The sequence below is a fragment of the Arachis ipaensis genome, chromosome B5 (assembly GCF_059453495.1).
Source record: "Arachis ipaensis isolate K30076 ecotype BB chromosome B5, ASM5945349v1, whole genome shotgun sequence".
Taxonomy (NCBI): Eukaryota; Viridiplantae; Streptophyta; class Magnoliopsida; order Fabales; family Fabaceae; genus Arachis; species Arachis ipaensis.
Window position 1 is genome coordinate 153,724,044 of NC_142440.1, and position 13,155 is coordinate 153,737,198.

At 31.0% G+C, this 13,155-nt stretch overlaps 1 protein-coding gene across 1 annotated transcript; it reads left to right on the top strand.

Moving 5' to 3' along the window:
* Positions 1–960: 960 nt before the first annotated feature.
* LOC148566275 (disease resistance protein ADR2-like) lies at positions 961–3,522 on the top strand. Its single transcript, XM_088486316.1, has 4 exons — positions 961–1,135; positions 1,255–2,067; positions 2,173–2,709; positions 3,228–3,522. The coding sequence occupies exons 1-4, from the start codon at positions 1,106–1,108 to the stop codon at positions 3,303–3,305; spliced, it is 1,458 nt and encodes a 485-aa protein (XP_088342442.1). The 5' UTR covers positions 961–1,105; the 3' UTR covers positions 3,306–3,522.
* The last annotated feature ends 9,633 nt before the right edge of the window (positions 3,523–13,155 follow it).

Consider the following 13,155-nt stretch of genomic DNA (forward strand, 5'->3'; position numbering starts at 1 on the left):
TCCGTTGAGGGTAGAAAACGCGGTTGTGTTGTTCATAGTAAATGCGAATAATTAGTCTATGTTTTTTCCCTTCTTCCTTAGAAAATTGTATGCAATGCAAGAAGAAAATATAGTGGGCTTATGTACATTAATGATCATTCTTTTAAGATTTTATACGAACGAGTTCTCAGAACATTATTTCACATCAAATCAATATTCAATATAGGATCATATTCTCTTTCTTCTCATGTAATCTTATCCTTTTGAGAGTAATAATTAAGAAAATAATAGTTATGCAAGGTGTCCCTTCCTTGAAATTTCTAGGCAAAAACTAAGTTACTGCTTTACAATGTTTGTGACTTTCATTTTTTGTTGTTTTATTTTAAAGGAGGATCAGCAAAGTATATTCTCTCTTAATATTAATAAGTTGTTGTCCATATATATAGAATCTTGAACAGTGAGTTATTGATGATAATGAAAGGCTCTGCAGCTTTTGTAATGTGTCAACGTGTATAGATTGTAAAGTTTTATTAGATTGGAACAAGTTGTCTTTTAAAAAAATTGCTAAACATAAAAAGTACTAATCAAAGTTTATTCTTGGTTAAGAATGATTCCTTGTTGGTTGAATAAGTTTTCTATTGTTACTTTCTTCAATCCTAGTTTTGAAGGAAACCATGTACCTTATTTTACTTCCATCTCCCAATTTCTGTTACTTTTTCTTGATTCCTTTTTTCTACAAACCAAGAATTGGAGCAATGTGTTCACAACAAGCTTGTGACTTAGTTTTCTATATTCTAATATTCTACGAGGGCAAAAAACATTGACACCTTATCAGATGAACTCAATTAATCTGTATAATTAAGTGTGATTAATTAATGAATTTTGGCATTATCACACATTGTCAAAAGAATAATACCTGAAAGTTCACATCATATAAGTATGACTACTGTTTATTCACAGAACAAGTTGTTAAGAGTCCCACAAACGACACTAAAATGGTCGTTTTTCCAAAGGTCCCAAATATCTTCCAAATAGTTTAAGAGTATTGGAATGGAGGAGGTATCCATAGAGATATTTTCCCTCTAATTTTGATCCAGAAAAGCTTTTCATACTCAAGTTGCCTTACATGTCACCCAAGTTGGATAGCTTATCCAAGGTAAGCGTACTAAATTCATTTTTATGGTTTTGTATGTTTGCAAATTCACATGATCAGGTTTATTTGGTTTTATTTTAATTTGTTCATTAATTTGGTTTGTTTGTCTGTTTTTTCTCCAGATGTCGATCACCTTAAAAGTTTTGAATTTTGATTACAGTGATTCTTTGAAAGAGATACTTGATGTGTCTAATCTTCAAAATGTAGAAGAATTTTCTTTTGAAGGATGTAGTAATTTAGTCTCAGTTCACAGTTCAGTTGGTTTTTTACCTAAACTTAAAATATTGAATGCTAAAAGGTGCCCCAAGCTCAGAAGTTTTCCTCCGGATATTAATTTGACCTCACTGGAAACACTCGGTCTATCTGGATGCTCAAGCCTTGAGAAATTTCCAGAAATTCCAGAAAAGATGGAAAATCTAGAAGTGCTTGATTTGAGTGACAATGGCATAAAAGATTTGCCATGTTCATTTTGTAACCTTTCTAGATTGCAGCGTTTGTATTTGAGGGTTAATGAAATGTATAGAATACCAAGTGTCATTGGCATGATGCCACGCCTGTATGCGTGTGATATTGAGTTAAGAGGAAATAAGGGGAGGGTATCAGGAGAGCAGGAAGAGGGGCTTCATGGAATACTCACTCACTCCCTTCCCTCTTCACATTTGGAAAATCTTTATGTCAGAAACAGCAATTTGTCATATGACTTTTTTCCCGTAGCTGTTGCATGGTTTCCCAATCTGAAAGTGTTATATCTAAGAGGCAGTAATTTCACAGTCCTTCCTGAATGCATCCAACAGTTTCGCTTTCTTTATGCTCTCGATGTGGATGATTGCGAGCATCTTCGGGAGATTAGAGGGATTCCACCGAACTTGAAAAGCTTCTCAGCAGTAAACTGCAAATCATTGAGTCCGAGGTGCACAAGCGTGTTACTCAATCAGGTTTCGTTACTTTTTAATAATTAGCAATGTAGGATCACATCATAATTCATATTAAGTTACTAATGTATGCTAAACCACTGCTTCTGCATTACGAATGAATGACAGGAACTGCACCAGGGTAGAAGCACCGAGTTTGCGATGCCAGGTGGAAGCATTCCAAGGTGGTTTGAGAGGCGCAGCAGTGGAGCTTCTATTTCTTTCTGGTTTCGTGGCACCGAATTCTCTGACAGTGCTTTTTGCTTAGCAATTCTACTCAAAGATGACATCCCTTCCCCACTTCTAGTATACCCCACTGTGACCATCAATGGCAACCAAGTTGAATATGGATGGCGGAGCAATGTGGATCAATTATTTATTTTTAGGATGAACACCAGATGTTATGATTATAAAGCACTACATTTTGAAAGAGGATGGAATCATGTGAAGCTTTCATATGAAGCATGTAACTATCATGGGGAAGAGGTCCCAAGTGAGTCAATTGCAAAAGAGATTGGAATGCACGTATGGAAGCAAGAGAGTAGTAATATAATGGAAGATATTCGATTCACTGATCCTTACAGAAAGAGAAAACGAGATGATGAAGCTCTCAATAGTATTGCACAAGTTATGGAGGGAGAGGGGCAGCGCTGGTGTCTGTCCAAGGTAAAATTATTCTTAGTCTCAGTGCTGCACTTTTCAGTTGCTCAGTATTATTCTTATCAATGATAATCTTGTGCATAAATAGAACAAAATAACTAAAAGGAGCACTAGGACTATTCTTGTTTTTGTTCTTGAAGAAAAGATAAGAACACAGACTTCTTGCATGACAGAAATCAGTGATATATGACCATTCACTATGCTTGTGTACCAGAGATAGATGACCATTCATTCCATTCAATATGGTACTTGGTACTTTGAGAAACAGCTTTATATGATACTATTTACTATATTATATTGAATGATTCTGAAATTGTAACAAAATGGCTACTGATGAGGTGTGCGCTTTTACCAATTCCATGCTTTTCATAAGAGTAGATTAACAAATATCCAAGCCAACCCTCAATTGCAAGCAAGGCAAATATCTAACTCTGTGGGCTGTGGCCCACAGTCAATTTGAATTTATATTATTTTCTTTATGTTAGTAAGGTGTTTGCTTCTTTCATTTACTCATTGCTTTGTAGACAAGAAATGAAGATGACATCTTGAGTCTGCCAATGCCAAAGAAGGCTTGTTTTCAGTTCAGTTCGGATGCAAGCTAAACTATCACTGATGCAGATGCAGAAGCAGAGAAGGATATGGCCCAACTCACAAGAGGGTTAGGAAACCTCCTTTTGGGTGAAGCACTACCTTATGGGAATAAGTGGGGTAAAGCACTGTAGGAATAGGATGTAGAAGAGTTTAGGAAGAGAATCGTTTGTAATTGGGGAGTTTTCCCGAGACTTGAAGACAGGGAATTACCATTGTTCCATTGTCAATTTCCTTGATCTATAATATTCATAGATCCCTTTCTGTAATTCTGATTGCTGTTCCATGCATTATTCTTAAATTTACCCTTAAATATACACACACAAAATACATATTTTAAAAATTTTTAATTTTACTGTTGTAGATCTTATTGAAAAACTGTATACACTAAGGGAAGAAGAATAAGTAGATATCAAAGAAAAATTCACAAAAAAATACAAAAAAATAAAATTTCCGTACTACAACATAAAATATTATTAACATGTATTTTTATTTTATGCTATTTAAATTATTCTTATTAAAAAAAGCTTATTTAATATATTATATATACACACAAAATAAATATTCTAAATATTTTTATTCTTATTATTATAGATGTTATTAAAAAACTGTATACACTAAGAGAAGAAGAATAAGTAGGTGTAAAAAAAAATCTACAAAAAATACAAAAAATAACATTTTTATACTACAACATAAAAAAATATTACAGATTCAAATTATAAAAAATTTCGTCAAATTCTATCACATTATACCTATCATAAAAAAATTCATGAAATTATAAATTACTAACTCAACAATCATTATAAATTCAAAATTAAATCAAAGATTTTAGATCAAAGTGCTACAAAAATTTTTGTGTTATTTGATAGAGAAGCAAAAAAATTATTAGGCATAATTACTTTAAATTCAATTACCTTTTAAGATAGTAATGACACTCAAGTATCATTCCAATTGAAAAATTTATAGACCTTTACACGGATATTTGAAGCCAAAGTAAATAATTTTAAAATATTTGTCCCAACAAAAAAATACCGAAACTCAACTTCTATTACAACAAATAATACAGGCAATACAACAAAATTTTCATTTATTCAAACAATCCCGTTAGGAAATCAAGAGGGGTCTAGTTAACAATAAGTTAACAAATATTTTTGAATTATATTCTATACTAATTAATAACATTAATTGTCATTAATTAGTGGTTATTTAATTTTTTTAAAAGATACAAAATTAATAATTATTAATTGCATCTTCTTACTCTAATTCACCTTTTACCATTTATTACGCAAACACTAATTTCTCTTTCCAAATAAAAACTTCGAAACTTCAAAAAACAAAAAGCACCAAAACATAAGATAAAGAATCATCCAAATCTTAAGAAAAAAAACATACAAAACATAGGAAAAAGAATCATCCAAATCCAAAAAAAAAAATACAAAACATAGGAAAAAGAATCCTCCAAAACTAATAAAAAGTATCATCCAAAATGTAGAAAAAAGAAACAAAAAAACTAGTTAAAAAAATCATTCAAAACCAAAAAGGAGGAAGAGAAGAAGAGCCGCAGGGTGGCCGGCGACGACGTCTTGGACGGCGTTGCATGGATAGTGGGGGACTCGCAGTAGCGTGTTGCGATGAGTGGAGGAGTCGCCATGGATCAGAGTAGTTAATCGCGTGTCGCGAATGGGGACCTGGTGGTGGATGCGTCGTGACGGATGGAGAGTCGTGGGATGCGAGTGGTGAGCGATGGGGAGTCGCAATGGGATGTGAGGAGGGTGAAGTAGAAGTGCGATGGTGGTTGTCTTTCCTGCGTGAACGACAGATGAGGTGGCGAAGAAGGATGCAAGGACGACCGGTGATGGCGCGCGAGGACGGTGCTATGGCGACGCTAGCGGCGCGAGGACGAAACCGCGGCGACGTGGGGCATTGGGAAGAGGAATTAGGATTTGTGGTTTTGTGCGGTGAATGGTGAGTGGAAGTGAAAATAAATTAGGGTAAGTTTTGATTCAAAAATGCCATTAATGTCAATTAATCAAATTTTGAATTTAAAAAAATAATTTAAAATTAATCATTATTAATTGAATTGTTCAATTCTTGACTAGTGGACACTTGGCTCCCTATACTTTTTCTTATTCAAAATATCATTTATATTGCTCATTTATATTCTTCATTGATTATAAGAACCAACTTCACCAACTCTAATATCATCAGACCTAAATGACATACAAATCAAGAGATCAAAGAGACAGAAAAGTAAACGAATCTAAAACACGTCTTCAAATGAAGAACATATATACAAAGATGGAATAAAAAAAAACATAATAAATTAAAAAATATATACAAATCAGCAATTCAAAAAAAATATATTAAATTTAATATTAATTTGTATATATTTTAATTAATTTCTAAACAATATAATACATTTTAAAATATACAATATACTATTATTAATTTACTATCTCGCCCATTGCGCGGGTCTCACTCTAGTTTAATATAATAAGTGTTTAATTATAGATGTTGTATACATCAAATTCTTGATATTAAGTTAAGGGAGCCACTCGGATAAAGACGTTTAAAACGTCTTTTTTTAAAGATGTTTTTTAATAATTAAAATTCAATACATATAACTGATTAAAACCGTGTTATTTTTGTCAAAATTAGATCAGACAAATTAATTTAGCGAAAAAATCGATGAACTAAATCTTGAACCAATCTAAATTAATAATTTTTTTTATAGAAAATGGCTACAATACCCTTATTATAGAAAATGACAAAATACTCTTATTATATATATATATATTGAAAATCCTAAATCTTAACCCTTCTCATAGAGTTAAGATTCAAAATTTATATATATATATATATATATGAGTATTTTAATTATTTTCTATAATAGAGGTATTGTAGTCATTTTTTATAAAAAAAATATATATTAATTTAGACCGATTTAAAATTTGGTTCATCGATTTTTTGGTCAAATCAGTTTGTTTGATCTAATTATGACAAAAATAATACGGTTTAATCGATTACATATGTTAAATTTTAGGTGAGTTCTACCCAACCCCCTCTAAAATAACATATAAATTACCCTTTATGACATGGCTCATTTTAATTAGATGTTTAGTTTTAGTTTGAGTTAATTTAATCTAATAAGAGTTAACATCTTAACTAAAATAGGACTATTTTGTAATTACATATTTTTCAAGATGGGTAATTATATCATTTTTGTAAATACTTGTTCATTCACATTCATCTCATTTATTTTCAACTTCAAAATTTGCACTATTTTCTTGTCTAAATTATCTCTCTAGCTACCCATAAATCAAATCTTAAGTCTTGACAAAGCTAAAATCCAAACTCTTAATGGCAGTTGAAAATATAAGAAATTGGATACTCTCTTAAACTAAGAGAAATATGTAAAGATAGTATAATCAACAAAAGTCCAAATTAGCCATAAAAAATTGTTGTGCCAGATTGACAAGACTAAGCTAACCTTCTTTAGTCGAAATTGCACAATAACTATTATGATAGGAGTAACAAATAGTGTTATGCAACCATGGCTAGAGTAAATCTGCACCAAAAATAAATGCAAGAGAATTCTGAGGGAATCGCCAAAACTTTTCCGAACTTCCATCTAACAAATTTAAGAATGTACATCAATACGTGAAATTGCAGCCTCGTCGTTAAGGGATGAGAGAAGGCAGAAACAGAGACCGAGTGAGAGGGAAGGATAGCTAAGGACGGCGGCGCTGGTTGTGACGACAGCAATGACAATGCTTTGGAGGTCGGCGATGGCACGACAGACAGAGAGAACAGGACACCTAATGAGGCGGTTATGCTTAGGTGGCACGACGACGGTGACAGAATGGAGGAAGAGCAACAGGCCGTAAGCCATTATCAAAAATTAGGGTTCATTCTCTGGAAGCATGATTTGTGGAAGAAGCAAAATTCAATTTTTAATATTTTAATAAATTATATAATTACCCATTTTAAAAAATAATTTAATTACAAAATAATTTAACCGTAGTTAACATAACAACCAATTAAAGACTGACTTGTCATAGAAGGTAATTTACATGTTATTATAAAAAAGGTAGAGTAGAATTTACCTAAAATTTAGTGTTTAGAAAACATCTTTAAAAAAAGACATTTTAGGCGTCTTTATCCGACTCTCATAAATTAAATAAGGTTTGTATTATTATAGTTTAGCGTACGTGAAACTATATACGTTAAGTTATTAATGTTGGATCAGTGTGTTGATAATAATGTATGCTGAACTACTGGTGCAGAACTTATAACCCACAAACTAACTGGCAAGTGCACCGGATCGTACCAAGTAATATCTCGGGTGAGTGAGGGTCGATCCCACGAGAATTGATGGACTAAGCAACAATGGTTGATTAATTTACTTTGTTAGGCAAGCAGAAAATGGTGTTTGAAGGTTCAAAAGCATTAGCAGTAAGTTTAGAATAATAGAAAGCAAGCAGTAAATTGGTCAGTTAAGGCTTCAGAGTTATCTATTTTCCGAATTGACTTTTCTTACTAACTATTTTAATCATGCAAGATTTAATTCATGGCAAACTATATGTGACTAAACCCTAATTCCTTAGACCTTTGTAGTCTCCTCTAACATTCATCAACCGCCAATTCCTTGGTCACTTAATTCCAATTAGAGGGTGAAGTACAATTCTAGTTTATATGCCACAAAAATCCTATTTACCAAAATATAAGAGGATTATATGTCACATGTCCCGTTAAATCCATATAATTAGAAATTTAGGAGAATTTGTTTTCAAACTGTTGTTCAAGTAAAGAGCTTTTCCAAGTTATACAAGAATTCAATTAGAACCAAGGTCATACTTCCGTTCCACCCAGATTCATAAAATAAAGAACGAAAACAATTCTTGAATTATAAATCAGTATATGAATTAAAATAGAAAAATAATAGTATCAATCCATACAATAGACAGAGCTCCTAACCTTAACAGTAGAGGTTTAGTTGCTCATAGTTCAAAGAGAAAACTAGAATTCGTAAAAACTGTAAAGTGCCTAATGAGGTCCAAGAGAGGACAAGAGAAGAGTCTGCAGGGCTACTTCTTTTTCCCTTTTATATCTAATACTAATTAATGTAAAATATATTTCCTAAAACTAAAATAATATCTTTTTCTATTTTAAAATAAAATATAAATTAAATCAAAATTAATTTAGCTTCCTGGGTAGCTTTATACTTTAGCCTGGGGACCACTTGAGATGTTGAGGTCCACGCTGAACTTGGAATTTTCCAAGTTCAGCGTGGAGTGAGTGCAGTACGTCTTGTTTGTTTCCTTTTGAGTCCACGCTGAACTTGGATTATCCCAAGTTCAGCGTGGAAGCATGCGTACCTCTCCCTTTGTAATTTAGACTCCACGTTGAGCTTGGAAATTCCCAAGTTCAGCATGGAGGAGGCCGAATTGAACTTTTTGTGTGCGTTGGACTCCACGCTGAACTTAAGAAAGCTCAAGTTCAGCATAGAAGAGATAGAGTGAAATGGAAGAAAAGAGTATACTATTATATATCGTTGGAAGTTAGCTTTCCAATACCGCTGGAATCACGTCAATTGGACCTCTGTAACTCAAGTTATTTTTGTTTGAGTGCAAGGAGATCAGGGTTGATAGCATCATTTGCTTTCTTTCTTTTCTGCTACAAAACTCCGTCAAATCCATCCGAATACTATCTGAAATAAACAGAAATTGCAAATAACTCAAAGTAGCATTCATGGTGGCTAAAAGATATTTAAATCTTGATTAAACTCCACAATTTGAATGCAAATTTATTAGGAAAAGATAGAGAAGATGCTCACGCATCAACTACTGCTTCTGCATTATCAATGATTGACAGGAAGTGCATGAGGGTGGATGCACCGAGTTTGTGATGCCAGTTGAAAGGATTCCAAGGTGGTTTGAGAATCTATTTCTTTTTGGTTTCTTGGGATTGAATTCCTTTATTATGCTCTTTGCTTTGCAATTCTACTCAAGGATGACCTCCCTTCCCCAATTAGAGTAGCGCCCATCCTGACCGTCAATGGCAACCATGTTTCCTGTGGAATGAGGTATACCACAATGGATGGTTCAATAGCATCCACACAGCTATGTCAAAGGGTAATTAGTTACTATCTCTGTGTTGTGCTATATCATTGCTACTGATTTTAGTTATTGCTCCATTTTATTTTCATCAATAATATTCTGTAATTGTGAATTCTGTACTATTAGTTTGAGACATATTTCTAATTTTTACCTTGTACAAAGCATGTAAAATGAAGTAAAGAATTCATAGATGAAATTTTTCTGAATAAAGTGACACAAAACACACATATTATCTCACATAAATCAATTACATGACCAATTTAGCTAGATTCTCATTTTTAAACAGAAAAGCACGTATTTAGGCAAAAGAGTAGTATCATGCAAGATATTCAATTCACTGATCCTTACAAAATGACACAACTAATTATGATGATAATGATGGTGTCAATAGTATTGTCATGTAATATAAGAATAATAATAATAATAGATGAATTAATGACAAAGCAACACAAATAGTTATGCAAATTGCAAGGTAGAGGCAGAGACACCCTTCCTTGAAATTTCAAGGAAAGAACAGAACATATTTAGACCTGATTTTCATGAGTTCATATTTTACTATGTCACTGCTTTACAAAATTCTTTATTTTTTTTTTCCATTTTTTTCTTTTATATAGAGTAGAGGGCCCTTGGCCATGTCACTTTCATATGGCAGAGGATGGTCACCGTGGCCCAGTCACTTTGAATCTTTATTCTTTGCTTCATGTTATTAAAGTGTTTGCTTCTTTCATTTACGCATTGCTTTGTAGACAACAAAATAATATGACATGAGGCTGTAAGTGCCAGAGGAGCCTGATTTTCAGTTCAATTCAGATGCTAGCAAAACTATCACATGATGATATGTTGATTATTATAGACGATTTCCCTTCTTTTTTTTGTTGTGTACCTTTTGTGAATTCTATATGCTAATTTAAGACAAGAATTCATAGGTATTACTTTTTCTGAGATTTATGCTCCTCACGGCACTAGACATTTTGATATCATTATTGTTGATTTTTATGAAGCAAGAACAACTCCAAGCCAATCATAAACTCTGGTTGATGCAGGCGATACATATAATAAACAGCTACTTTGTCAAAGGCTTCAATACAGCAACTAATTTCTTAATGAACTCAATCACTTGTTAAATTCAGCAGGGAAAATTAAAATCGCTAATCAAAAGTCCTTTTTCATATCTTAGATATACTTTGTTATGCTTTTTTAATAAACAATTTTGAAGGAAACTAAAGCTAATCCCAAAATAGATATTACAAAATTAAATTAATAAAAAAGATAGCTGTAGATAGATTTCTGGAAACATGTACAAATGGATTTCATATACAGCAAGTGACCATTACCATTTTTATCAAAGAAAAGTTCACGAGCCATTTTGCAATAGAAAGCTGAATCCATTTATTTTATCAAAAGTGTAGCCTGGAGGATATTCAATTCACCTATCCTTATAAAAGAAGAAAATTGGACTGCATTTCAGAAATGAAGTTTTTCTGAGTCTTTAGAATGTTGCTGTATACTTTGCTCATTGGATTCAAGGTGTGAAAGTAAAATTGATTACTTAAAAATTTGTATGCTATGCAAAAAGAAAATATGGTGGGACCGTATATATAATCACTCTTCTAAGATTTGATGTGAACGAATTCTCAGAACAAAAGCATATATATCATTTTACATCAAATCAATATAATTAGTCTGTGTTTTCCCCCTCCTTTCTTAGAAATTTATATGCAATGCTAAGAAGAATGCACATACATCATTTTACGTCAAATCAATATCAATATAAGATCATCATGCTCCTAATTTTGTTCTCCTTCTTCGCATGTATAGTTAAGAAAATAATAGTTACGGAAAGTGGCCTTCCTTGAAATTTCGAGGCTAACACTAAGTTGGTGCTAAATATAATGTTTGTGACTTTCATTTTTTTTATGGATAAAGTAAAGGACCCTAAGCCTTCCTTTTTTATGGAGGCCACTCAGATAAACACGCCTAAAACGTCTTTTTTTAAAGATGTCTTTATGTTGTGTTTTAATTGGTTTTGGTATAATTTATTCGGTGTTCCTCATCACATATTATTAAATTCCTCAAAAGATTTTCTTTCCAAAAACAATAAAAAACATTTAATTTGGACTAAAACAAAAAAGGTAATAGATTAACTATTAGATTTTTTTTTAAAAGATTATTTACATAAAAAAATATATCACATTCATCAATAAATAAATAAATAAATATATATATATATATATATATATATAAAACAAGCTCAAGCGTTTAAAAATTTTTATAAATAAAAAAAATAATTAATTTATATTCGTACAATATATAAAATAATTACTATATTATTATTATATTATAGATTAAGATTCACTAATTTAATTTTTTTTATTTTTAATATAAGTATTAGAAATAAATAAAATTTTTATAATTAAATGTAGTGTAACAAAATATATATAATATTAATTAGTTCTTAAAAATTTTAAAAAAATAGTTTCTCATTTTAGTAAAATAACTATTTATTAAAGTAGACAAATTAATTATTTTTTTCTCATATACGGTTTTTTTAAGACATAAAAGCAATTAATTAGGACATTGGTTAAGATAATTAAAGTCACTATTTCATTAAATTTTTAATTTAAAGAAAAATCCTAGTTAATTTTGGTATAGAAATTTCGAATTTAAAAACATTGATAAAAATTATGTTGAATTTTGATTTATTTGATTTTCATTTAAATTAATCACTACATAAGTTAAAGTTCTGTTTTGAAGTTATATTCGAGCTTTAATCTGATTTTTAAAGTTTCAATTTACTTAGTTTGATTTTTTAACTTAGGTATCCGTGACTCATATTAGGGTTTTAAGTGTTTAGTGGAAAATAAAAAATAAGGTAAAAAAATTTCAATTGTCACATCAAATAGTCGCTAGAATGTATAATGTAGCAGTCGTTAGTCCATTTCAGCATGTCGTTAACGATTTTGTGAGACAGTGACAAAAATAAGAATAGGAACCAATGTGAGTCATAACTATTAAGTTGGGAGACATAATTGTTAGAACTGATTAGGAACCAATTGGGAGACATAATTTGTTGTTACTTGATTAGGAACCAATTGTGAGTCATAACTATTAAATTGAGTAAATCGAAATTTTTGAAATTAGATTGAAATATAATTGTTAGAATTGAACCAGTGATCGAACCGATCAAGCTACTGATTCACTGGTTTATTGGTTCAACTGATAAATCACTGGCTGAACCGATAAAACTGGTCTCACGTAAATATAAAATATAAAATAGTTAAAAACTTAAAATTAAAATTTGAAATGCATATCTTCACTAACATTTTATGAAAATCAAGTCTCAACTTCTAAAAATAACCAATATAAAAAAAAAACCATAAAATTTTAATACTACAATAGTATCTTATTTTGACACAATAAAAAAATAATTAATTCACAAAGCCTATCATCTAACTATAATATCATTAGATTTTAACACTAACATCAAAACAAATAACTTTAATCACAATACTAGCAATAAAATAGATCAAGTAAATTAATAAATTTTTAGTGAAATTTATATTTATATTAATAATGGTATATAATTAAAATATAATTAATTTTAAAAATAGAAAAAACAAAAATTAAATTAAATTAGATATTTATGTATACTATATAATTAGTATTTGTCAAGTATAGTACTTAGAAGTGCAATGGCTAAGTGGCAAGTAGAGGTTATTTTTGCTCCAAGGTTCTTAGTTCGAGA

Coding starts and splice junctions, on each gene's coding strand:
- LOC148566275 (XM_088486316.1), top strand. CDS start 1,106: ATGTCACCCAAGTTGGATAGCTTATCCAAG. Junction 1,136..1,254: donor AGTTGGATAGCTTATCCAAG/GTAAGCGTACTA, acceptor TTTTTTCTCCAG/ATGTCGATCACCTTAAAAGT. Junction 2,710..3,227: donor AGCGCTGGTGTCTGTCCAAG/GTAAAATTATTC, acceptor ATTGCTTTGTAG/ACAAGAAATGAAGATGACAT.